This window comes from Sipha flava, unplaced genomic scaffold (assembly GCF_003268045.1).
Source record: "Sipha flava isolate LNK unplaced genomic scaffold, YSA_version1 133_pilon_pilon, whole genome shotgun sequence".
NCBI lineage: Eukaryota > Metazoa > Arthropoda > Insecta > Hemiptera > Aphididae > Sipha > Sipha flava.
This window is the reverse complement of record NW_020271759.1, coordinates 289,898-317,093: the sequence shown is the minus strand read 5'-3', so window position 1 is coordinate 317,093 and position 27,196 is coordinate 289,898. Positions and strand designations below refer to the sequence as shown.

At 27.4% G+C, this 27,196-nt stretch overlaps 1 protein-coding gene across 3 annotated transcripts in view; it reads right to left on the bottom strand.

The window, feature by feature from the left end:
• LOC112679267 (GTP-binding protein REM 1) overlaps nt 1-20,103 on the bottom strand; it is a 28,958-nt gene extending 8,855 nt beyond the window's left edge. For 2 of the 3 annotated variants that reach the window (XM_025549010.1, XM_025549009.1), the window contains exons 1-3: nt 10,048-10,423; nt 3,400-3,564; nt 2,469-2,717 (exon numbers count right to left, since the gene is read on the bottom strand). In XM_025549010.1, coding sequence (XP_025404795.1) covers nt 2,469-2,717; nt 3,400-3,564; nt 10,048-10,423 — 790 coding nt within the window. Of the gene's footprint in view, nt 1-2,468; nt 2,718-3,399; nt 3,565-10,047; nt 10,484-19,280 lie in introns of those variants that run through there. The other variant, XM_025549008.1, reaches the window with a different exon arrangement.
• Between the last annotated feature and the right edge of the window lie 7,093 nt (nt 20,104-27,196).

Sequence of the window (27,196 nt, the reverse complement as noted above, 5' to 3'; positions counted from 1 at the left end):
GGTTTTTCCATACTGACATTACATCAGTACTCACATTAGCTTAATAAATAACCCCTAACTAAATAAAATTTGCAAATTTCTAATGTTCAGCAAAACGCAGAAACTCATAATTAACTCAAACATTCATGGTGTGATATAATTAACTAATACAGTCGAGCATAAATTAGTATATTAAGCTTTATAATAATAATTAGTATAATATTTACGTTCAATGATATGTGATGTTGTAGTAAGATATAATCCTGAGTGAGTAAATATAGTAAGTATTTTACCTAGTGCATTAAGAAGTCGATTGATATAAAAAAAATCGAACATATTAGTACATCAAAATAGTATAGGTATTTTTGTGGCATAGGCAATTTCGTATTATTTGTTGAACTTATAATGTAATTTTCAAGTCAATCGCGTTGTATGATAATTATATTATACGTTTAACAAATAATAACACGAGATTACCTATGCTTCAAAAATAACTAACCCTATACTATTTCGTTGTATTTATATGTTCAATTTAATTTTACATCATCCAACTTCTTAATGCTTTAGGTAAAATAACTATTGTAAGCTTTGTTTCCATAAGCTTCTTTCCTTTTCCTATATGATCACCCCTGCCATTAACCCAACTTTTTGACATCTAGCTTATAATAGTCCACGTAACACTTTTCGCCGATTTTCAATTCTACTTTCTTCCTGTAGACCGCCGAATTTCTAGTGTTCCGCAGCCATAGCACTTCAGTCTTTAACTCTGGACCGCGGTTTCCTGCTTTTTGTTTTCCAGTGTCTGCAGTAACACCGAGTATTTGGCGTCTATGGCCAAGAGTGGCTAGGGTACTGATGTTTTGGTCCACCACTATACCGCCGGACGGCGCGTGCACTAACTGACTTTTAGCCACCTCAAAACACTTTTTGTGCATCACACGATTGCACGCTGTCAAACGGAATATTCAAGTTTTAGATAGAATACAGTACTTTTACTTAATCCCGTGAGTACCCCAAAAATAGAATGAGGATTTTGATGATAGAATTGTATTTTTTAGAAACTTTTGTTTTTGTACCAAAATCTTATCTCTAGTCATATATGTCTACCTAACCGATGCATTCAACCATTTTCAAAACTCTAAAAAGACATCTCTGATCACACAGCGAACATTTCTTCTTCGTATACATCAACTTCTTAACTTTCAGGTGGCCGACCATATCACAAATACAAATTGCTTCCATGTTGTTCATTGTTTTTTAATTTATCTTCCACAACAAATTAAATATAAAAACAATAAAATATACTCTTGGTATATTTGAAACGAATAAATTATAAAACAAATTCGTAATACGGAAGCAAAATTAACGAAATCGATGGAAAATGTAAGAATAATTCTACTATCGAGGTATCAACAACTGTCTCCAGTGGTAACTAAGATAAACGTTAATTGATTTTTCGAGATTGCCTATGACAACTATTAAGTAATATTATTTTTATAAAACATCAAAATCACATGATTTTGATTCGCGCGGGATTTTAAAATATTCTATTCGTTTTATGTCGAAATAAAAAATAAATAAAAATTACTTTTTTAATTTTATATAATAATTTATATATACAATTTATTATTTATTTATTTATTATTTATATAATAATAATATATAGTATTTTCTGATGCATTAATATATTTTTCTTTATTGCAATTCTCTCTTTGATCATTTAATAGAAGTAAAATATTTTCAAACAGTTTTGACATATATGTAAAATAAATCATAAGATGTATATGAATTCAGTAGTATAATGATTATAATAAAAAGAACATAATATTACAAAGTGTATTTTTGCTGTAAGAATGATACTGTAGAATGATACATAATATTGTCAGTAATATTGATCGTGTGGGGGCCGCTTTATAAATATACCTTTATATATATTTTTTTTTTGACGTTCACACGGCCTCGTCCAAATGGCTATGTCCATTTGTCCCTATTCGCCAATCAAGGCCAGTTAGTGAACGAAGTATAACTTAATTCCGAAATCATAGAAATAATTGTTTTTAGAGACGTACTTTTTTTTGACGTAGTCAAATTTTCGTATTCATTGTTATGAGTTTTGTAAAAATTTATAAGACAGTAAATTCAACATAACGAAAATTAATATAACGCAGAGATATTGTCTTACTGTTTAAATTTCCTTGCCGTTTAGTTATAAATATATGTATTATACTCGTAGAATTAACAATATCTACCAACAAATGCGGTTGTGATATACATACGTATACTTTATATTATTTATAGTCCGATACACGTAATTCACACGTTATTTGTTTTAACTTGATGGACAGTAAAATAGGTTGAATGAAAACGTACACACACATGTTTTATATACATGGACCACTGAGTGAAGGATATTGCATCCGTTACGGTAACTATAATAATAGTGCGATAAAAATGCGAATATTGTCATAAAAACGCGACTCGTAACAAACCTCTTTGTCTCTCATAGGTGTTAATGTACTCAGACGTCATAAACTGACTTATGAGCGTAGTTTTGCCCACTCCTCTAGAGCCCATTAGTGACACTGTGTACGATGTAATGTCATCACAATCGTTTTGCTGGGACTGTTGTTGCTGGTTGTTGTTGATTGGTGGAGTGCATTCTTTGGTGTCGTCTTCTTGGGCTAGGCTGTTGCTCCTCGACCGGCGTTTCCTGAACGAATCACCTCTGTTTACGATACCTAAAAATTAGTGTTATACTATAGATTTTTAATAATGTTATTCATACATTAAAAAAATAAAAAAATACGCGTAGTACAAATAAAATGTTATAAAAATACTATAGCAAAAAAAAAAAGTTTTTATGTCACGTAATATTTTTAAATTACATCGATTTATTTTGTTAATTAGGCTATATAAAAGCGATGAGAATTGAATCCAGATTATTTTTTTATCCGGGTTTTCAAACTTTGTCAAATCCTGTTTCTTTCCATGACTTATGTACATATTGAGGATTTATTCCACGTTTCAGAAGTATTTATAATTTTTGCTATTGTATCACTACGTGAATAAATGTTAGGTTAGCAGATGATCTTAAGGAACTTAGTTGGAAATCGATAAAATCTTTAAGTATCAAGTATAAGTATCAAAAGAGTTGAAAAGTTTTGTCTTGGCTATACGTGTTTGTATGTAAGTACATATTTGTCATTTATAGAGCGTGTAGGTATTTCCTCAATACAGTAGATGTATTAACATCTACATCGCATTTTATTTTTCTTTCATTATTATAATAGTGTAAATTGATTATTACGTAAATATTATAAGTATTTTCAACATATAACTTTGTTTATTATAAAATATGCTTTCTAAATACCAAAACAACAATATTAATAGTTACGAGTGCACATAATGTTCTTCAAATACCTTTCGAAGTAAAACTAAATGATCTGAGTCTGTATGAGTTTTCGGGATCTTCGGGCTCTACTAGTTTTTTGTTATCACCTGGTGGTACATCCAAGAACGCTCCGGATTTTCTATGGTTTGAGTTCACTTTTCTGGAAGATGGTTTACGTTTGAAAGCCGTACCGTCTGAAAAACAAATTTTATTTTTAAAATACTATTCGTAGAAAACACTTGGAGAAATACCACGCACACCAAACATATGTATATATATGAATGATGAATAAAATCTGAGCCGGGGAATAGATCAATGGTGAGGCACTTTGCCAAAGAGTCACTCCAGACCACATCTATATATAAAATCGTCAGTGGCGATGGACTAAGTTGTATGTACATTGTACGTACCTGTCGGGTTTTGATCAATATAATTTAGTCTTTCCGTGGACGAATAACTGAAGCGAGATATAAAAAAACCAGTAAGACAGCCTATGCACATTAAATACCGTCAGTTTTAATTTTCAACATTTTTTTCATCCGGTCAGGAAGTAAAATCCATTATAATTTAATCCGTTAAAATGATCTGTTTATAGGATCGTAGAGGGAAAATAAGATTATTACGTCACATTTGATGTTATTTTGAATCGTGTACGAATCGATCTATATTTGGACACTGACCCAAGCTAGTGTCCCTTCAGTGTTATCGTTTTTGAAAAAAGAAAAACGTCACCGTCATCGTAACTGCTGCGTTGTATGTGCATTATGCATATTACACATATAGAGTTTGACTTCAATTTTTATTTGGTAGATATAAGTGAATTGCATGTTGATGTACTTCTCAACAGATGAATGAAAAACAACAATCGCTAACGATTTTGACATAATACCATTATAAATAACTTTTGGTCTGTAACCGTCATGTTATAATGATCACATTTTCCTTGTGAAGTGAAAGTCAAAAGTTTTAAAATAATTATTTAATTTATTGGAATTTTCAACTAATTACTGATTATCATATAGTCGCCAGAAAAATAAACTCCCATAAACAAACAAAATTACGGTACTTTTTATTTATTTATTTATAGAGGAAACAAATTATAATAGAGTACTATGATGTGCAATATGAAATCACTATCGAATAAAATGTGTATATGACCACGTACACTATGCCAGAATAAAAATAATTGGGACAAAAATAGAAAAATGGAAAATTGTATTATTGGTTATCGTCATATGGTTTAATTATTAAAATTATTATATTATATGTAATATTACGTACATTTTATGAGATATTTACTATTATTTATCAGTTAACTCTATATCATTCCCTAAGTCATGCGCTTATACCAGATATGAAATTTCGTAGTTTTAACATTTATACTTGTTTTATTTTAATTCTTATTTTTGGTTAGAAATAAAAAAACTATGAATTCATTATTATAAATGGTAAGTAGTTTTAAAAGTATATTTTCAATATATAAATATATAAATATGTCCCTACTAGATTCAATTACATTCTCTAACTTAATTATTTAATTTTACGCATATTATATATGTAACCAAGAGTTTAAAAAAATTCCAGATAATTTCAATATTTTGAAAAAAATTATATTAAGGTATTTTTATATTTAATAAGAAAAAATAAAATTTATTTGTCACATAGTGCCACTTTTCAATTTATTGTTATAGTTAAAAAAAAATATGATCACATTTAATAATATCATATTGTATTTCAGATATCTGTATTATAACCGATTATAATTTATATGAAGCTATAATAAAAGGAAAGAATGTGTTTGATAAACGGGAATGGGAATTAGATACGTACTATAAAAGTTAAACTGGCCTGAAAATGTATTTGACGTTATAATAAGTAATTTAAAGTAACGCATAAATGTATATTGTTCAAAATCAACCAAAAAATAGAAATTTTGTAATCGAACAAAGCTTAAATTTTAATCAAAGTTTTCTGCTTACTTAAATAATGAATCTGTCTCACGTCTTGATAGTAAAAATATTTATAATGTTCCTTCTAGTAAAACAATTAACTCAAGTCCATTAACAAAACATTTTTAAGAGACATTCTCAAAAAAAAAAACGTTGAAAAACAGAATGTATTAGGAAGTTCGTTGCTGTAAACGAATTCACATATGAATTTCAAGTATCATTGAAATAATCTGGCGAAACACTGATATCAAAAAATATTTTAAAATATCTAAGCTTTAAAAACTTCTACTTGGGCATCTAAAATATTTTTGGCTTTTAAATAAAAATTAGAGTAATTTTTAAGTATTCTACGGCAAAGCTCTAATAATGTTAATAGAGGCTAAACTTAAAATTTCAAATCATTTACTTCGATTAGGTATAGTCTATAAAATAAATTAATAAGTGACGATGAAGACGATTGTAATGATACTGAAGAAGATGATCAAGTTTTAAAAAAACATAAAAAAATTAAATAGAATGTTAGTTATATTTATAAAATAATAAATTATATAATTTAACTTAAAAATAATATTTTAATTAAATTTAAATAAAATGAACGAACTTTAACTTATTTTTGTTATTTTTATAAAACATATATTAATATTAAGAGAAAAAAATGTTGTCCCAATACTTTTTTATTTTATCCAACTGTGCTACATTTTTTGACTGTATAGTAACTATACAAAAAGCTACTAACGGTTGGATAGATTTTAAATGTATTTATAAATACATTAGAAAACATAATGCAACTGGATGTCAATTGTTCAAAATATTTTATGAACCTCAGAATATATGGTCTATTACTATTACTTTGTTTTCATTAATATTAATGTGGTGCACTATTTATTCTCATTCTTAAAATGCGGATAATGGATTAACATAGAAGTATAATCGAAAGTAAAACTATAAAACGTAGTGGTTCAGTGAATGTTCCTTGAGTTTTAGCACGTAAGACCACGGATTCAAAACTAGTAACGTCACGTATTTATATTAACTTAATATTTTCACACTTATGACACCCTCACGTCATTCACGTGAGATTATGTCAATATTTATATTGGTATAATATAAATATTATATCATAATAAATAATATTTTTTAATATTAATTACAATTACTGTATCAAATTTTTGTTACAAACGTAAACATGAACTTATTATGTTTTTTCTTTTGTATCTCTTGACTGCACATAGAAAAGATACTTGATTCCTGCTGTGATTTATTTAGTCGCTCATTGTTGGTGAAACAACAGCAGCATTTCTGATAAAGTGCTATGTAGTTGGAAACTGTATTAAGACCACGAATTTTGTTTTTTTGTATTTAGTGCATTCTTTGTTCATGATATCAAATAGGAACAATGACATCTACCTATGACATTTCTGCTAAAATACATGTATGTTAAACGATTTCATTCGATTCTTACACTTTCACTTTCGAGGATGACTTGGAGTAATCTGGTATCCTTTATTATATCGGGATTACTAGATTTAGAATATGGATTACCAGATAAAGATTTGGATGTCATGATGACTAATGGTTCACGGAAAGGCTGTTATTTGGCGACGGAGTATTATATAGAAATATTTGGCAGACAGGGAACGATTCGCTATTATCCAGTTCACCGCATTTAATTGGTATAAAACAAATTTTTTTTTTGTCGGATAAAATATCTGGAATCTCCGAACTCATATTTTAATATTTCTTTCCGACAAAATTTTAACTGATATTACTTTTACTAGAAATAAAACAAAAGCACAACTAGCTCAAGTTTTCCATTTCGTATGGCTGGAAATAATAAGCCAGTTGATTTAATGCAACGGTTATTATTGTATTTGAAGTTTCCTTGTTAAGATTTATAATTTTTAACCAAGTATGAATTAACCATTAGGAAATCTTATTTTAAATAATAAAATTGCTAACATCGATTACCAGTGATTTCAGATGGTATATATACTAGAATGTATATGATGAGATAGTCACACAGTAATTGATTAATTAATTTATATATTAATTGAAAAAAAATTGAAATTAAATTTATATTTCGTCACTTTTATGGTTTTTCTACGAACAACATTGTTGCAACTTAATTTTTTTCGGACTTATTAATAACTACCAGTAATTCGATAATTACATTTACATTTTGAAATATACTTTTAAATTTATAGTAATTTTGTTGATGACTATTTTACATCTGGATAGTTTTATTTAATATAACTCATTACAAATCGGAACATTTATAACTTTACTTTATTTAAAATCCCTTAAATTAAGCGATTAACTTGAACATTTGGATTAGTAGTGAACCCAATTAGTTGTTATCAACTGTTTAAATAGCTATGCATGTGTAGTGTAGTCATATCAATTGGATAAATTTCAGTTCTTGTACATTTCATATTTTTTACTGAATGAAAGCCTTATAGCACGAAACTTTATGAAAAAAGTAACACATAATTCATAATTTTATCACTTTACTAGCTTCAAAAAATTAATAAAGAATTTGAAATTCTGTGAAATTGTAAAATAGTCATAATGTTAAATAAAAAAGTTGTTATGAACATTTTAAAGTATCGTAGAACAAAAAATGCAATAATCGGTATTATAATTATAGATTATGAAAGCTTTGAAAAGAAGGAACACCTTAATGGATTAATATAACCCTTATAGATTTATTAGCTATTCCAATGAATTTAATAATTCACATCCCTTCCTAGTCTTATTGATGAATATTTATACTTAACATATTTGTACAACTTCAGCAGTGTCGCTTAATATCGCTGGGACGAAACAGTGTTGAAGTAGAAGAAAATTTCTATGAAAATAACGTTTATTTGATTATCATTAAATAGCAAAATATATGATGTGTAAGAACCATTATTTATTATGGTTTTTCAGATAAATTATAATTATAATTATAAAAAATAGAAATAAAATCGATTTTCATATTGTTAAAAATGTATTATGTCACCCGACATGGCTACTTAAAAAAATTAGGTATTTTACGAATAGGAAAGTTTATAAATCAATGTTTGTGTGACAACATGTACTCTTTGTCAATTAAATTTTTCGTTTACGAACAAATTAAAAACTGGAGACTACATTTTTCTCGTCTGTTTGACCGCAAAAACTTTAATGCCATCGTAATAAAATGGTCTTCGCCGCTTATCTGTCGGGTTTGATCTGAAACCACTATCGTTCGTCGTGTTTATACTTCAACGACGCAAAAAATACAACGCACACACACACACACATGTATATATATTTATAAATATTATATTGTACTCGACACGTAAACCTCACGCTACCACCATGCCATGCCGCTACTGCCGCCATCGGTGCAACAGGCGTTTTTCAAAACTAATTTAAAACGTGTATTTTATTATTACTTTTTCACCGCTTTTAATGGCCCAAAACGTCGCTCGCCAGCGACGTATTACACATACATGAATACACGCATACGTATACGAAACTGTACATAAAATATGCACAACTTCTCTCCCATAGTCGTAATAAACGCAGAGGATTATTCTCGCGAGCGGAAATAGAATATTTTACGACCACCATTACACCCTGTTGGTTGTGTAGGATGCAGCAGTATAAAATCGTTTTTCCACCAACCGATTTTGCAAAGTGTGCCAAAGTTCCTTGGTCAATTTCTTACGACATAACATTTTTATAAAATAACATATCCCTTCTATTGTACATGGTTTATGTACAAATATAATATGTATGACTGTGTATTACATATGAGATTGTGATGTAAACTTAAGTCCCAACGAACTGACCATGGTTAAGAATTATATAATTCGGTTTTTCGACTAATATAAACGATCGCCTGTCCAGGTGAATTTATGACATCGTCTTAGAAAAACCTTATGAAATATGTGTAACATATTATTTCAATTCAGTATGATAAAGTGTACGAAACAATTATTGTTCATTTGTTGGTCAAATATTAAATATATAGTTAAATGTACAATTAAAACTCGATTATTTATTGATTTCGATTACGTTAGTTGTCATGTTTGGTGTTCAGATTTTATACCATGTTATGTATTTTTCATCTTTATTGTACCGATTTTTAAAATATTTTTGTTATCACAGCTAGACCAACTCGTACAGATGGTGCCGCAACTACACTAACTTAGGCTGGTGTGTAAATTAAATTAATGCCCTTCCCCGCATCCGGATTCTGCAGGGAAACCGTACCACATTTGTAATCAAACTATTTTGAATTTCAGTTATACAGGCTGTAAAAAAACTTTGATGTACGATAATGTGTACAAACAAAATCAATCAATTGTTTTTCAATCGTCATAAGTAATTATTATTAAAAAATGGTTTTATTTTCTAGCTTTCTATATATTTTTACAATATTACCATTGGGCCTTATAATAAGCTAGGGTCATGGGCCCGTGTATTTGACAAACGGTTAACACACCCAATTATTGCGGCACTGCGTACAGAACACCATATTAATGTTCCGAAATAATTTTCAAAAAAGCAAAACACTTTTTTAAAATATTTGAATCAAAAACCTCCTGGATTTATGGATTTTTGAAAACGTTCGTGTTGAATTATTGACCACAGTGCCTTGCTGTTTATATCGAGCAAGAGTTTTGGAAACTGATAATTTATCATTCTTCCTAATTAAATGTTAACACATTACACATTGTTATTAATTTAATTTACCGTGTGCCAATAAATCGTTCAGCCTTGGATCGCTGTAACCGCTGCGCACGCTTGTCTTACTGTCACTGAGGTATTCGTGCTGGGCACCTATGGCTGCAGCCACCAGCGTCTTCTTTCGGATCGATCGTCCGCCACTGGTCCGGGCGCTCTGTGACCGAACCGCCGGCCGCCGGCGTTTGTTGTCCTCGGCAGCCGCCACCGCCGCCGCGCCGCCACTAACGTGCCTGTGTGGTGGTGGCGTGGACGCAGTGGCCGTCGTTGTGCCGCCTACGAGATGTTCCGTGCTGCCAGGCGGGAAGCCGAACGCGCATATGGACGCCGACCGGCCCTTGTTGTACATAGCCTCGAGAAGCAAACCGTTGTCATCGGTGGCCATCGCGGGTCGTTGTCAGCGATGGCATGCGATTAGGTCGTCGTCGACGTCCGCTCTTAATCTCTAACAATAATATAAACACATAAAAAATACTACTTAAAATCGTAGAGTCGACATGTTATGGTTTTATATATTTTTTTATTTTATTTCGGGCATTCGAATGAATGACCAAAAGAACGCATTGTACGAAGAACTATAAACGAATTATAATTTAGTTTTTGAAGCTATAAACATGTCATTCAATAGTTTTAATAATCAAGTAAATTTGGCGAAACGATGAAACCAATCACATCCCTTCTATCCATTCCATAAGATACAACCTTATCCGATTAATCAATTTCTATTATCAAATATGTTTTGCGAAAGTTTGATCACTGAATATAAATCAGTAGTTGGAGTGTTGATTGTAATCAAAATATTCTTACAACGGCAAATAAATATGAATATACATAATGCCGGATCTAGGGGGGAATGAGTGTACTTGCCCCAGGCACAGTTGGTATAAAAGCTCTTAAGTTCAACGATTGAACTGACGGTATGCAACACTACATAGAGAAACGAATACGATTTATTTTCTGTTTAATACTTTATCAATTCAAAAAATACAACAATATTGACAAGATTTGATGTGATTCTTTAATATCTAGAGAATAATTGATTCAATCAAATGTTTTATGAATAAAATATTAGATTGTCTCACTATAAAATAATTTGATTTAAATATAGTGATTTTTCAATAGATATTTTAATTTGTATAGCTTTAACTGTGTACCTATATAATAATTAAATTTTATGTTATCTTAATAAAAAATTATGGCTAAATAAATTTTCGTTCATAATTAAGTTATACAATTTGTTTAATAATTTTTATAATAACGTATATCATCATTATGGGGGTTAAATATTTTTTTAAAATTAACCACCAAAACCATCCATATCCAATATTAATAATGAAATATTAATGTAATAATAATGTATTATTAATATATATTAATAATACATTAATATCGGATATGGATGGTATTTGGTGGTTAATTAAAAAAAACTATTTAACAAACATAATGATGATATACGTTATTATAAAAATTATTAAACAGACTGTATAACTTAATTATGAATGAAAATTTATTTATTTATTTATGTGTTTGATTCAGTTATCAATATTTCTGTATAACTGAATCAAACATATAACGTATTTAATAAGTTGAATATGTTTAATATTACTAAATAGAAACCGTTTCTATGATATAAATTTATAAATTCAATTTATTTAAGATGTAAACCACCATAAGTTCGGTAATGTGACATTTAGCAATCAATCATCATTGAATATAAGTTATATAATATAAGTTTTATATCTCTCATTAGTACGTCCTGTCTTGGAGTTCAGTTCGTTAGCTTGGAACCCTCGCCAAACAGGCTTGATTGATAAAATTGATAAAATACAAAGGAATTTCATTAGGATGATTACCTTTAAATTAAATTTACACGGACTACCTATTGTCGAAGTCGAGAGATAGTATAAATTACTTTCTCTAGCAAATAGACGCGATGATAATGACTGTCAATTTTTATACAAATTATTAAATGGAACTATAAACTGCCCTGAGCTATTGAGCCTTTTTGGCATTAGAAGCATTAGAGACCCCACAGGTCAATACTAGACAAAACACATTATTTCCTATTGTATCCAGTAAACGTAATTTTGGTACCCATAGCCCCACAAACAGAATTTCACGATATAGTAATGAACATCTACTTGATTTCGATTTCTTCTTTAATAATAGTTATTTGCTCATTAGTTAAATACCATATATTTATACTACTTACCTATATTATATATATCTACTGTACTCGTTAACCCTAGTGAGCGTCATTATTATAAAATAAAATATTTAAAGTCTATAATATTTTGATGGATAATAAATTCAGAAAAACAGCAATAAAATGTATAACCATAAAAATTACACTCCATTGAAAAAAAATGTATCGTCAAAAACGTATATTCATACTTATAATATGTATAATGTACATTCTTTAAAAAATGCACCAAAAGAGATGGTATAATATGTTAACCAATATTATAGGTGTTATACATGAGTTCAAATTTATTCCAATAAATAAAAAATGGATTATGTCGTTATTGAAGTGTTTCCATGTTATATATAATATGGTTATGTTTCATTTAAATTCAGTGTTCATATACATATATATATATATATATATTTATTTACGAATTAGTAAATTTATTACTAACATTTAAAAGTAATAGTTAGCAATTCTATATACAATATTCAAACTTTATTTACCGAAGAGCAGGCTAAAGTACTGATTGATTAAATACTTTTTTTCTAATTAATTTTAATATTTTATTAAATATATAGTGTACAATTTATTTAAAATTTATTATTAAATTCATAATTACACACATTTTGATTAAAATGTCTTATCGAGAATCTGTAATCAAAAATTTGTTTATTGCTAAAAAAGATGTAATTTCAAAACATTACAACTTAAGGAAAAAATTGAGTGTTTGTTTAGTGTTATTACTAATATAGTAACAATTTAGTTAAAATAGGCTTTTGTACATTTATATAATTTGATGTCTTTGGCATTTATAACATAATTTATGAATTATTTTATCATTAGTTAATTAAATAATTTGACGAAAACACTATAAATTATTTAGTAAAATATTATAAAATATAGCAATATTGTTTTGCAGTTTATTTTTCAAGCCAAACATTTTAACATACCGTGTAATAATTTAATATGACAGACAGTATTTTATATGTTTAGCATCTACTGACTTACATGAGTCATAGAACAAAAGTTAGTATGCGTGCCAAACATCTTAATCAATTTAATATTTATTTATTTTCGGGAAGAAACCATAAGTCTTTTAACTCAGCTAAGAAACAAGTGAAGACATTAAATAATTACAATAAGAAATATACCAACATAATATAAACAATAATTATAATAATAAATTATAATAAAAATAAAATTAAAATTAGTAAATGAACATAATCGAGCTATAAAAAATAGATACTGCATATTATAAGTAGATGTAAGAAATATTTTTTTAGTAAGAAAAACATACGAGTACATTACTTTACACATTTTTTGAATTCTTACTTTAAAATAAAGTAAAAATATTTCAAAAGCAAATGATTTTTTTAATTAATGTTCAACAATTACATGACTGTAAGGAAATTAAATTAAATGTATTAAATTTTTAATAATTTATTTAAAATGCAGTCCATTAATAAATCTACACGTGATACAACATTTCTTAAAAACTACACGAAATCAATTTTTTTTTCCATTTTCTAAAATATATCAATTTTCAATATAAATCTTGAAAATTTGAAATATATATAAGAATATTTTGATTGATAACAATAAATATAATAATGATCAGTTTCAAAGTCGAAAATTATAAAAAAAAAATTGTGGGACGTAATTTCTAGAAATGAATTATTTTCTTATAATTAGTTTTCAAATTTACGATTTATTACGATTTAATATTTACCTAAATCATGTTATGTAAATATTATATTATAAAATATTTTTAATTGTCTTAGTTTAATAATTCTGTCAACTTCAAATGTGATTTAAGTTGCGATTAATTAATGCTCTAGTTATTTTCTTAAAAGTTTGATAAGAAGCGTAAATTACCTCCCTTGAATATTAACTTAAGCAAACATAAGAATATCGCAATAAATTTTGTAGCATAAGAACACTGGTTACCTTAAGTTGGACGTTGTAATCTAATTAAAAGATTTTTAAACAAATAAAAAAAAATCATAATACGAGTAGTTGCATAATCACTATTTTTCTCAAAAATTTAGAATATTAGAATATTTATAAAACATAAGTAACATGATATTACTTTGGAATATTGCAAGGTAAATTTTTTAAAAAAATAAATTAAAAGAATTTATTTACATTATTTAAATAATCATAAAATAAATAATTATGAAAAAAAAATAAAACAAACTATAATTATGATTTATGAATAAGCATAAGTTAAACATCTACAAGTATATACTAGGTTAATTTTTTTACATGAGCATATAATATTCTAGTTCAATGCGTGTAAGAGGACCCTGGATATTTAAATTACTTGGATATTTTATTGTTTTTTTACATCCCATAATTAGAAATAAACAAGAATACCAAAATGGTCGTATACCACGGACTTTTTCTATGGTCGATTAGTTTTAATAACAAAAAGATTAAACTGATTATTCAGATATCTCCTCACTATTAAAGTATTCTAAATCGACTCCAACATAATATTTGTGACGAAATTATTACTAGGTATTTAATTGTATATAAAATAGAGATGATTTAAAGGCTATAGACTCCTCTGAATTGAAAATTAAAATTTAAGAAAAAATAAGATTTATATAATTTTGAGTGAAATATTATTTAAACTTAAATTAAATTAAAATTTCCTTACATTTTTATATTTTGATATGTTTTCAAGGCAAAAGTCTAACGTTCAATTTATACAAATAGTTGATTACTAAATTCAGTTACTATAAGAGACGGAAATTTTCTGAATTGTTTGTGGAATTCACAAAATTGCAAAGAAATAACTATGAAACAAATATATTTGTTGATTACAAAATCTTGAGCATCTTGAGTTGAATAAATCAACATTAAAAATAATTTTGTGACAGCAATAATATTATTACGTTACAATTTAAATTCTACATTATTTTGTACCGATGTAACATGAATCTAATATGAATGGAGTTGAACGTCTAGTATTAAACCAGGATATTAATTATTTAAATGGTAATTAATATTCTTTGTTCTCATTTCTTTCATTACATTTTTTATAAAATTTACTTCTTTACGGTATGGACATTTAATTTTGACAGCATATTTGATTTACACATAATAATTTTGTTATATACAAATACAAAGTCTTAATTTTAGCCCAAAAATGTTTGACAACTAATTCTATGTACAGTATCTATTTGTAAATAATACACATTTATTTCATATATTACTACTTGACTATTTTTTCTATTTCTCGATTTATAATATAAATTTATTTTTACGAATTAAATATCTGAGTGGGATTGAAAGTGCTCGATTTGTTGTCAGAAAAAATTAATTTACGAATTCTAACATTGCAGTGAACTTTTTTTTTTTTGTTATATCATTACGAATTCTTCTATTAAAAATATAATGAATCCTCTAAACACAATATTTATTTCATCACTACTTCATTATAATAAAGATTAATATTTTATAAAACATAATATAAAAAAATAATATATAACTTGAATTTTTTATTTAGAAATATAAATATAATTATGTAATAAATAAAAAAAATTGTTTATTTAGTTGTTAAAGAGGAACATAAATGTATTTAATTATTTTTAAAAATATAGAATTTATTTTAAGTTATGCCTATTATTTTGAATTAATTATTGTTTTAGTTATCAAGTTTATCAATGTTTTTAAAATATAATATTTTTCTTAAAGGTCGGAAAAAACCAAAATAATATTAATAATAATAATATTTTTCAATATAATTATGTTTTTAAATATTATGTTCAAAGAATTAAAAGAATAGTACTTTAGGTTGATCTTTAAATATGAAGTTGAAAAATGTTTTCATCTCACCCCCCCCCCCCCCTAAAACATTGTATATACATAATAACATACAAAACCATATGACCATACAAAATATGGATCAATCGGATAAAGTTAACCTGTGCCTGTTTGAACTTGAAGTTTAAAGTTTTAAATTTTCAACAGTTTTGAAATATTTGTTCTTATGTCGTAAATCGTAGGTCAAATTGAAATTTAATATGTTTAAATAAAATTACATTTGCAACACTTTTGAACCGAAAGAATGGATTAACAACCTTGCGTATAATAAAGGAGCAAATATTGTAGCCCATATTAATGTTGTTAATGATACGGCAGAAAGAAGAATGAAGCTCGTTGAAGAATACAACAGCATTTTAACTAAAGGTGAAGAACAAAAACAATTTCTACTATAAATTGTCAAAGATTTAAAATTAAGTATAACAAATCAACACTACAGTTATATTATGCTATTAATTATTATTAATTATAAAAGTATATTTTAACATATTAGTTTAAACTTCATTATATAGTAAAATTTTAATGTACTACATTTTATTTTAGATAAAATATGTAAACATTTTTAATTTTTAAAATGTTCACGGAAATGTCAAAAGAATAGACATTATATTAAAGTACAATACATCTCACCAAAAATTGAAAACATTGAAAAAATCATAGAACGAAAATCATCACAAATGTAGTTTAATTTAATTTAGTATTCATAATAAATTTCAATTTGACCAATGATTTATGACATAAGTACAAAACTTCAAAAATGTTGAAAACAATTAAAAGTTCAAACTTTAATTTTAAATAGACACGGATTAACTTTGTTCGATTGATTCAATATTTTGTGTAGTTAATTTTTGTATATATATATATATACACTGTTTTAGAGAGTGAGATGAAAAGAATTTTGATTTTTTTTTCATCTATAGTTAAGGACTCAATGTACATAAAAAAAGTAGAGAAAATTTTTTTAAAACTATTTAAAACAATATGTGATTACAGTACCTCTCTTCTAAATCCATTTAAAAACTTAAATTAGTGCCAACTGACAATTACCATTTAGCTTAAAACATTACAGCTAGTAAAATTGGCTGTACGTTTAAAAATAATCTAATACTATCGCTTATAACGCCAGAAAAAAATTAAATAATTTACTTTGCACAAATTAAATATAATTAGTTATTATTTTACAATTTCGTCTACCTTAGGAGTATTTATTATTAATTTATTAGATAGTTAACTTTAATTTAATATATTTAGAGAAAGATTTTAAAAAACATAATTAAATCTATTAAAGTGTAAACAATTTTATCAAATAATTTATGAATATTTTATGTAAGCATATACAAAGCTCTAAAATTAATTATTATTTTGCTTTCAGAATGTGAGTAAAATAAGTTAATACAACCGTGATAAATGTAAGCAAATTATTACTTATCACAAATTGGTTAATTAAAAAAAAACCTTAACACTCAAATTACTTTTGGAGAAATTAAGGTTCCATACACTCTTATTGGGTCATATAAATACAATATCATTGTCACTGTTCTATCAAGATGAATAAAGTCAAAGAATCGTGCCTAACTTCCAGTCCCTCAACATTCAAGTATTTAATGCGGAATCTAATGTATTTAATCTAATGGATATCTATTGATATGGCGAATGTTTTTATGAGTCTAACTATACGTCCAACAATATGTCGCGCTATAACATTCATTGTTATGTAATTTCACAGACTCATAATAAAGGATGCACACTACTGTATTAGCACTTACGATAAGCAGAAGATTTAAGCACTTATTACTTTAAATACATTGCTAAGGTGGTTGGAGGGAAGGCAATATTTTTTTTTTGGCAAAAACACGATGTAATATAATTTTGCCGACGGATGGACAAAAATGATTTGGCAAACTCTTTTCAGGTTGAGGTCATATGTTTTTCAACGAAAAAATCCCATTGGCCTTCTGAATGATCAACACTGCATCAAGAGAGAATACTCGTATAATACAAGAACGTAAACTAACTGTATAATAAAAAACACGTGTTTTGCGTTTCATCTTTAAAGCATGATTACCAGCAACGACTAATAATCGAAACAAATTTATATAAAATAAAATACATACAGATTAAGTTAAACGAGTTAATGACAATAATTCTAGCTATACATACATAAATACTTATAAGTTATAATGTAATTTGCTATTAGTAAGCGTTTTATATTCTCTTGTAATAAAATAATAAACTAATAAATTACTGGCATCAAGTACACGGTAAATGCATGTTGGACTCGATTTGTTTTGTTGAAAAAAAAAATCATTAACTACAAACGATCAATCAAGAAAAAATTAGAAGTGTTAACCATTTATCAAGCATACCTATATTATATACGTATACCAAATATTTAATCAATCAATGGATATACAAGTTTTTTTTTGACATTTCATTTGAAGCATAAAATCAAATGCGCAACAGTTGTTGTGCACTCGAATAAAACTCATCAAAAATGGATAAATCTCGGATACTTCTATTCAAAGAATACACTTTTTCAATACACAATTAAATCGCAAATTTAGAGTATTTTGGAAATTCAAATTACAGCATCAAATAAAATTATGTTATCAAATAAAACAGCAATATTGACTTATAGTGGACTTAATTTTTTGAAATAATTTTAGCTCAATGAAATATGTTATCAATAAATGAACATTTAATTTGTTAATAAATAACTAAAGTAAAATTAAATTACATTGAAGAGAAGTGTATTGATATTTAAATAATACCTACATATGTACAATTTGAAGTAAACTAAACAAAGGAAAATTAATAAAAATCTTAACAGTTTAGTAAAAAAGAATGTAAAAATGAATAAAATCATAGATTAAGAGGCAACTATGATATATTAAAAGTTACTTCTAATCAACGTTCTCATCATGTATTGACTAAATATTTATGATGCATTTTAAACAATCGATTTGTGTTCAAGGAAGACTAAAATTAAATACTGTAATAAAATATTGATCGAAAATATGTTCGTAGATTTGTGTGAAACACGGATTTAGTCAATATGTCTCTGGAAAGAGTAAACTAAATTTACATAAGTAAAACCCATTGTTGAATTGCATGCTTTACAACAATATGCTCATGTCAAAAAATATTAACTCGCTATTAGCCGATTTTGAACGCGATTGAGTAGAATAAAATGTGTAATATTTTAAAGTAGTATATTCGTTACCTGCTGTACCAATGCTCGAAATTGTTGACAACGCGTATATATTGTTCTTCCTAAAGAAATGCTGCGACCCGCCGAGCGATGTACTCGAATCTAGGAGTAAAACAACCCGTTCGGCGGTAATCGTTAGCGTCGCGACCGCGGTCCTCGTGCGCCCCGGTAAAACCGTGTACAGTGGTCGTGGTAACACGTGTGGTAGTTATGTAACGTATACACCATCTACTGCGAGCGCAGCGACGGCGAGTCGGTCTTGTACGAATATAATAATAATTACGACGCGTACACTGAAACACTATAATGAACGATGACCGGCACGCAAAATTTAAACTGACGCCGTAGACAAGACGCGACACTGGCTGCAGGCTAGTTGCATGTCGAGCCTGCGCGCACGACCGTTTTTTTTCTCTCTCGTCTCACATCCGACTCGACGTTTATAAATAATAATACGTGTATATGTATGTTCAGCGCGCGCGTGCTTTAATCCGATTCGAGTTCGGTAACCTGACGAGAATAAGAAGCAGATGGGGAGCAGAACATCGCATCATCACGTGGTATGTGTAGTATTAATAATAATAATCAGAATCAGAATCTGAATGTATTATAATAAAAACAACGGTCGCACGATGGCGGCTACGGAGCGATTACGCATTCGTTTTCACGGAATCTTCTCTTCTACCGCTCCTCCTTTCTCGTTCTTGCACATTGGTCAGTCACTATCTATTCGTGGACCATCATCGTTATCAGTCAGCGGCGCTGCGTCACGTTCAACATGAGTTGCAGACTTTTGTCAATGACGAACGCGACAGTCTGATGCAGTGGAGACACATAGAGATCTTGAGCACACGATTACTAATTACACTTTAGATGATGATAAATTTAAATAAATTATAATATTATTATATATATTATACAGACCGTAACTTTTTGAATGATGATGCAACATAACTGGACTCTTTTACATCACCCACAACCAAATAGTATTTTTATATTATTATACAATACATACGCATACACACACACACACACACACATACACGTTACCGATGACGAGCTAGAGTAAAGGGTCTAAATAGAACGTGTGACGCCGATGTGTGTGGAAATTATGTTTTAGGTCGTTGCCAGCGGAATCTTCGTAAGGGACCACCGTGCGTTGACGTCCGTTGCAGTGCTCGTTTTTATATTATATACCTCTACACGATCATCTTTTTACCATGCACGTGTCCAGGAAATTAATAGCGTGTTCGCAAATCGAAAATAAGTTGAAATCATTTCACCATCAGATCTTATATATTAAAATTCTCAAGTTTTTTATTTTTTATCCATCATTCGTCTTAACTTAACCACACAAAACTGTCATTATCTATTAGATTATCAAAAATTACTTTTTCTTTTTTATAAGTGTTAATATTATTTGAATTTGTCGATTTACTCGTGTCTCTAAATATTACAAAGTTTTAACGTAGCCTTAGAACTGCATGAGGTTTGAGGACTACTGGTTTATTCGATAGCAATGTGTGAAACATTAAATTTGTGTTATAAATTCTAACACAGAATATTAATTAAATCGGAAATTATATTATTATTAATAAATAAAACAATTTATTAAAATAATTTAAAATGTTGTCTACAAAAATTTTCAATTAAATAGTCGAGTGTTATTTTTATGTTTACCACGTCATAGATAGAATATCGCTATCATATCAATATATGAGAATTGTAAGGCTAAATTTTCTAGTACATAAAATCTATTATGAAATCAATATAAATATAATGAAGTATAAATATAATATTCTATACGTGTATAATGAAGCAAACGATTCAATTTTAAACATAGACGTTAAACAATATGTACTAGTTTTTTTTTAACATTTTCCAATAAAACCACTCTCACGTTTATTTCAAAATTTAAAAACAAATTTTTTCACATTGATTCTTTATCCTCCAAAATCTCTACTTTAATTAAATGTCAAAATAATTGAATTATCCAATCCAACTTCAAAATATAAAGACTTTAAGCTTTACAGCTCTTATGTAGAATAAACATATAGTTTTGTATTTAATAATAATAGTTGTATAATAATTATAATGGTTAAAATATAATAATTGAATTTTAAAATATTACTAAAAAAAAAAAGAAAAATAATTTGTTTCAACAAATATATATACATACATACATATATATAAATATTTGTATGTATCACCAGAAAACCACGATTAAAAGTTTTCTTTGTCTTTAAGGCTCCATTTTCTATACTTAAATATACATGTAAAAAGTAAATATTACATGAAACTAATTAATAAATTGCTGAAATAATAAAACAATTAAAAATATATTAAATTGATGTTACATAGAATGGTATACAGAAGAATAAGACTTCATGCTTACGGTTTTTTATCCTTCACGGTTTTGAAGATAGGTTTAACATATCCACTAATATGACATGTAGAGTATTCTAATGATGCAATAAATATGCAAAAAGCGTGGAAATTATATTTTAGCATGTATGTGTTACCAGAATTGTTGATATTCGATGTAAATTTGTTCAGTTTAGACTTGTTCATGATCATGAACATGAAGTTCACATTATACCTGCGGTGACTTTTAATTTTTCGTTTGTGTAAAATTTTATGATTTTCCTTAACATTTAAGGTTCTAATACAATAATTCTTAACCTGTGGTCTGCGGTCTTCTAGGGGTCTGTAATACTCATGTCGGTGATCAACGGCAGCCTTAACACATCATATACGTCATGAGTGCATTATTACAATTTTATAGTTGGATTATTATTATTATTTTTTTTTCATATATTTTTATTATATAATAGATAGATCTTATATTTATATGATCATATTAAGTTAAATTTTAAGAATATTTAAAAAATAAAAATGAAAACTAAAATAATTAAATTGAAATTAATTGAAAAATTAAGTGTAAAAAAAATATTTATAAATTGTTTATTATAAGTAATTTGTTATATCTACAAATATAATTTATTTTAAAAAATAGGGCGACCCAAATAATTTAAATAAATAATTATCATCAACTTTTAATTTGTTAATTTAATTTATGCATACTTTTAATGTATAAGGTTTATACTTTATGACATATTTTTATCGATAGCTATATAACTAATGAATGAGCATAATCTTAATAATAATTTATAAATATAACAACTATATTAAGAAAAATATTCATTAAAAATTAGGTTTGATCAAACCATATAAGTAAGTATTTAGGATTCAAAATACAACCTTTTAACATTTTAACAATTATGGATATTTCTTTGAAAAAATTACTCCGGAAGTTATTCATGTGATTGTTTGCTGCCTCAAATGTTCTTCTTCCTGCAGAGAACTTATTTCATATTAAAGAATCGAATCTTATTGTTCTAAATACTGATTAACTATGTATTTAAAATAAGTGATATTAATGGATTATCATTAAGAATGAAAGAAACGGAAACAGTATTTATATTATTATTTTATATGATTAAAAAAGTGATAAATCTTGACAGTAAATGGTCGACGTGTGAGAGCAGTATGACACAGAAAAATGACGTGTCTTTATATTCTACGTCGCGCCGTCTGCAGTTTTACTTCACCCATTGATGATGAAAATGACGTGGTCAGTTCACAAAAAATATATACTTTGTCTTATTTATGATTAATTTCTATCAAGTTAGTTGTAGCAAATAAAAATAATCACACTCCTTTCGAGTCTTGACTTTAGAATATCTTTTTAGAGAAAATATTTAATTGCTTAATATAACATTATTGAATGCACAAGTATAAATTAAACTAATTTTTTCTCGTTCAAAATGTCTTAAATTAGCTTAATGCTAAGTTTCAATACAGTACTCTATTTATTATATTATTCACACAATACTTGGATTTTCCATAACATTGAAACTTTGGCTGTGTTACTATAAAACTTTATATCAGAGATAATATTGTGCTAACTATATTAATTGGGCTTCATTCAACATTCAATACAGTCTTACTTTAAGATTTCATGGTAACTTTACGGTAGTGAACCAAGAGTTAGCAAAAACCAAAACAGTAAAATTATTTTGAGAATTCTATAGTTTTTATAATTGATTAAAGTTCAAAAATTATTTTAAAATTTGGAAAAATGTTAAAGAAAGCAGTCCTCATAAAAAAAAAAACTAAAACACTTCAACGTTTACGATATTCAATGATTTCATTTAATAAGTGACCAATCCCCTTTTAATTTAATAAAAATTAGTTAAAATTTACAGAGTTGAACATACATTATCATAACGGTTGTTGTTTTTGTAGACAAATTCAAATATTTTTGTATTAGCCATTAGCTACATTATAAATATTTATATCTGTTGATACGAATAAAATTGTAAAACAGTTTACCAAAACGACCAACCACATAATGATCGAGTTATAAATCACATTATATATTTACCGTTTAATTAATAAATCCATATACTTTAAGATGATTGATCGATATTAAATTAAAAAAAACTGTTATAATTTTAAAAATGTAATAGTACCTATAAATATAATGGTATTGTAGTTGATTGTTTTATTTTAATAAAAATAGCAAAGAAAATTCTTGAATATTTAAGTTATAAGAGTATATCTCTATAAAAATGTCTACAAAAACTTTAATTTACGAACGGATAGTTATATTATAGCTCAACAAAGTATCTGCATGAAAATAAAATAAATTTATATACATATATTAGGGCAGCCCTTACTTTTGAACTTTCAGATTTTTTAATTTTTCAACCCCTCATTTTGTTCATTATTAAAAGAAAGAAATTTGAGTTAAATTTTATCATAATTACTAATCCCCTTCAAGTATCACAAGGGGGTTGAAAAATTACAAAATAGTTTTGTTTAAATTTGTGTAGAAGGGATAATGAAAAATTCGAGAGGGGTTTTCCATATAAATTAGGCCAAATTAACATGCTATAAAAATTTTGGATTTTTGAAATTACGAGTACACGAAAAAATGAAAAAAATCTAAAAGTAATTTTCCACATCAAACTTTTGTTTTTCTCTACAACGGTAAAAAAATTAACTTGAAATATAAAAAAACATTTTACTTGGGTTGGTTAATCGTTTTTTGAATATAATCAATAAATTATTAAACTCATCGTAAGATTGTAAAAAACTTATATATATATATTTTTAATAAGAAAACATATTTATACAATTTTTCATACATCTTTTATTTTATATGAAAAATTTCATTTATTTAAAAAATTAACTTTTTGCGGTTTTTTAAGTATATCGGTATAACGGTTGATAATAAAACAAAATATCCCATGTAAGAACGATAAGAAATAAAATGTTCTAAAAAAAAAAAAAGTTATGAACTAAAAATTGCATTGGGTTGATTGTTTAATTGGAAGATTCGGATAAACGTAAGAAAATTAAAAATAAATATATATATATATATAATGTTAATACGAATATGTTAACTCAGTATTTTCAACATCTGGGTATTTGATCAATTTTTTTAAAAATATAAAGTCAATATAAGGTGCTTAATTTGCAGAAAATATTAAAGATATACAAACCATGCTTCAACGTATAATTTAACTATAAAAATATATATATCTCGAAATGGTATAACTTTTGTTAGAATAATCAAAGGTCTTAAACATTACATTTAAAAGTTGTACATAAATACTTTTTGTGTAATAATATACTAAAAAGTACATGTGTGGAGTTTCACTACGAGTGGAGTAATTCTTGTTAAAGGATCTTATACAAATTAGTGTGGTTTTCGATGTTTGAGACACCTAATGTTTTGAGAATTATCAAGTAGTAAAATAGCTGCTGGATTGGTGTGTTTATCAACACTTTTATCATGTTTGCAGAAAAACTTGACAGGAACTTGGACAGAAATGATCATTATGTCTAGTTGTATAAAATCGTTTCTGTTATACCGATAAGTCACGATAATGGAACGAAGAGCGATATTCTGGTAGCGTTGAATAATTTCAGTAATGAACTTGTTGGTAGAATCGTATAGTTGTATTCAATTAGTTCATAATAATTTAAACATTACTACATTCAATAGGTGTTCGTTTGTAAGATCTGGTTTGGAATGTCTTCCGACCAGCCAATATAGTTACATTTTCTTCTTAATTTGTAGTTTTTCCTGATGAACGTTATATTTCCAGTTGAATATAAAGTCAAGATAAATTTATAAATATTTTTCTGAGTCATTTTGTGAAATAATCTGCTGACCAAGCAATACTGGTTTATAAATGATTTTACGGAAGATGTAGTTTACTTGTACTGATTACTTGTTGTTAATTTTGATCTTCCATCGTCCGTTTAGTTGGAAACGTTCTGGATTGAAATTTTGAAGCCTATCAGTTGCAGTCTGTCGGTCTTTATCAGTTTTTATTATTCCCGTGTCACCGGCAAACATCAACTGTATAGAGAAAATACAAGATTAGTCCAAAGATATTTCTTTGTGGTATATCGACTGATATGTTATCAATTATCGCTTTTTGATTCTCACATGACTCTAAATTGACGTTCAGTCAGATAGGATCCAATAAGTGAGCACCAAGTGTGTGGCATTTTTTTTTTTTTTTTGGGTGGAAGGAGGGTTCATATTCCTTTTCTTTTGCAATTTTAATCAGAATATAGGATTTATTTTTTTATTTATTTATATCTTCCGTTTAGTGATTTATACTGTACTATGTTGAATAATTAAATAAAAAATAGCTAGTAGAATATTCCAAGTATATATATTATTCAGCATGTAAGATTAAAGTTACAAAAAAATTTATAAATAATTTATGGCATAATTAATTTGTTTAGTTAATTTTTATATTTTCATTAGGTAAAGTCTTATAAAAATATAAGTAAAACGTACATTAATAATTTATGAACTAAGTTCAAGTTTCATTTTCTACGCTGAAAAAAGAGCCACTCTGTTGATTAGTTGCTATCACGAGCAGGATTTATATATCGATTACAATTATCGGTCATACTATATGTATGAAGAACCATAATTAGGTATGTAAAAAAAAATTGGAAAATTAATTTAAAATATTTTTCATCACGGGATCAAAATTACTTTAATTTCCACGTTCTGATTGTAAGCTCGATTTCATAATCGATGTATATAACTTTATTGATACTAATCATTTCCGTGGATTTGGATTTGTGTACTTGTGTGTGCGTCTTAACTGCCTGCATAACTATACGTATAAAATCGACAACCCATCAGTAGTAATCGTTGCAAATCGAAACTAACTAGTTTGTGGGGAACGGAAAAAATATGCTACATACATACATATAATACTATGTATAAGCGCTTGACAAAAACGGAGAATACAATTATATGCTTAATAATTAGCTTAATATGTTAATTTTATAAGCATACATAAAATATACATTGTAATCAGTGGTAGCTCATGGGTGCTCATAAAGGGAGTGCGACAATATGAATATGCCGTCCGTCTGTTCCTGTACCATTTATTTATGATATTACTATTTTTTTATTGTTCAATTGTTAGCATGCAATTGCGGCTTAAAGTTTTACTCACATAATCGAAAATAATAAAATTTTTTATCTCATAATCGGAAACGGTAATCCGCGGATAAACTGTTTAGAAAATTATCATTGATATTTATATTTGGACGACACGGTGTGTCATCCATACGCTCGCGGAATACCGCGACTAAATCGTATCCGCACTCACACGTTCCTGCGGTCTAACATGAAATACAATATTATATAAAGGAGCCTGGGCAACGACAATTTTCGTCTGAAAGGGGCGTCCATCCTCTAGCACTCAACAGCAGTGCCATAGCAAGAATATGGCGAACTATGCTTACGCCAGGGGCACAAATTTGTGCTTTAAAATTGGTACTTATTTTTATATTTTTATTCTACCTTCAAAACGACATTT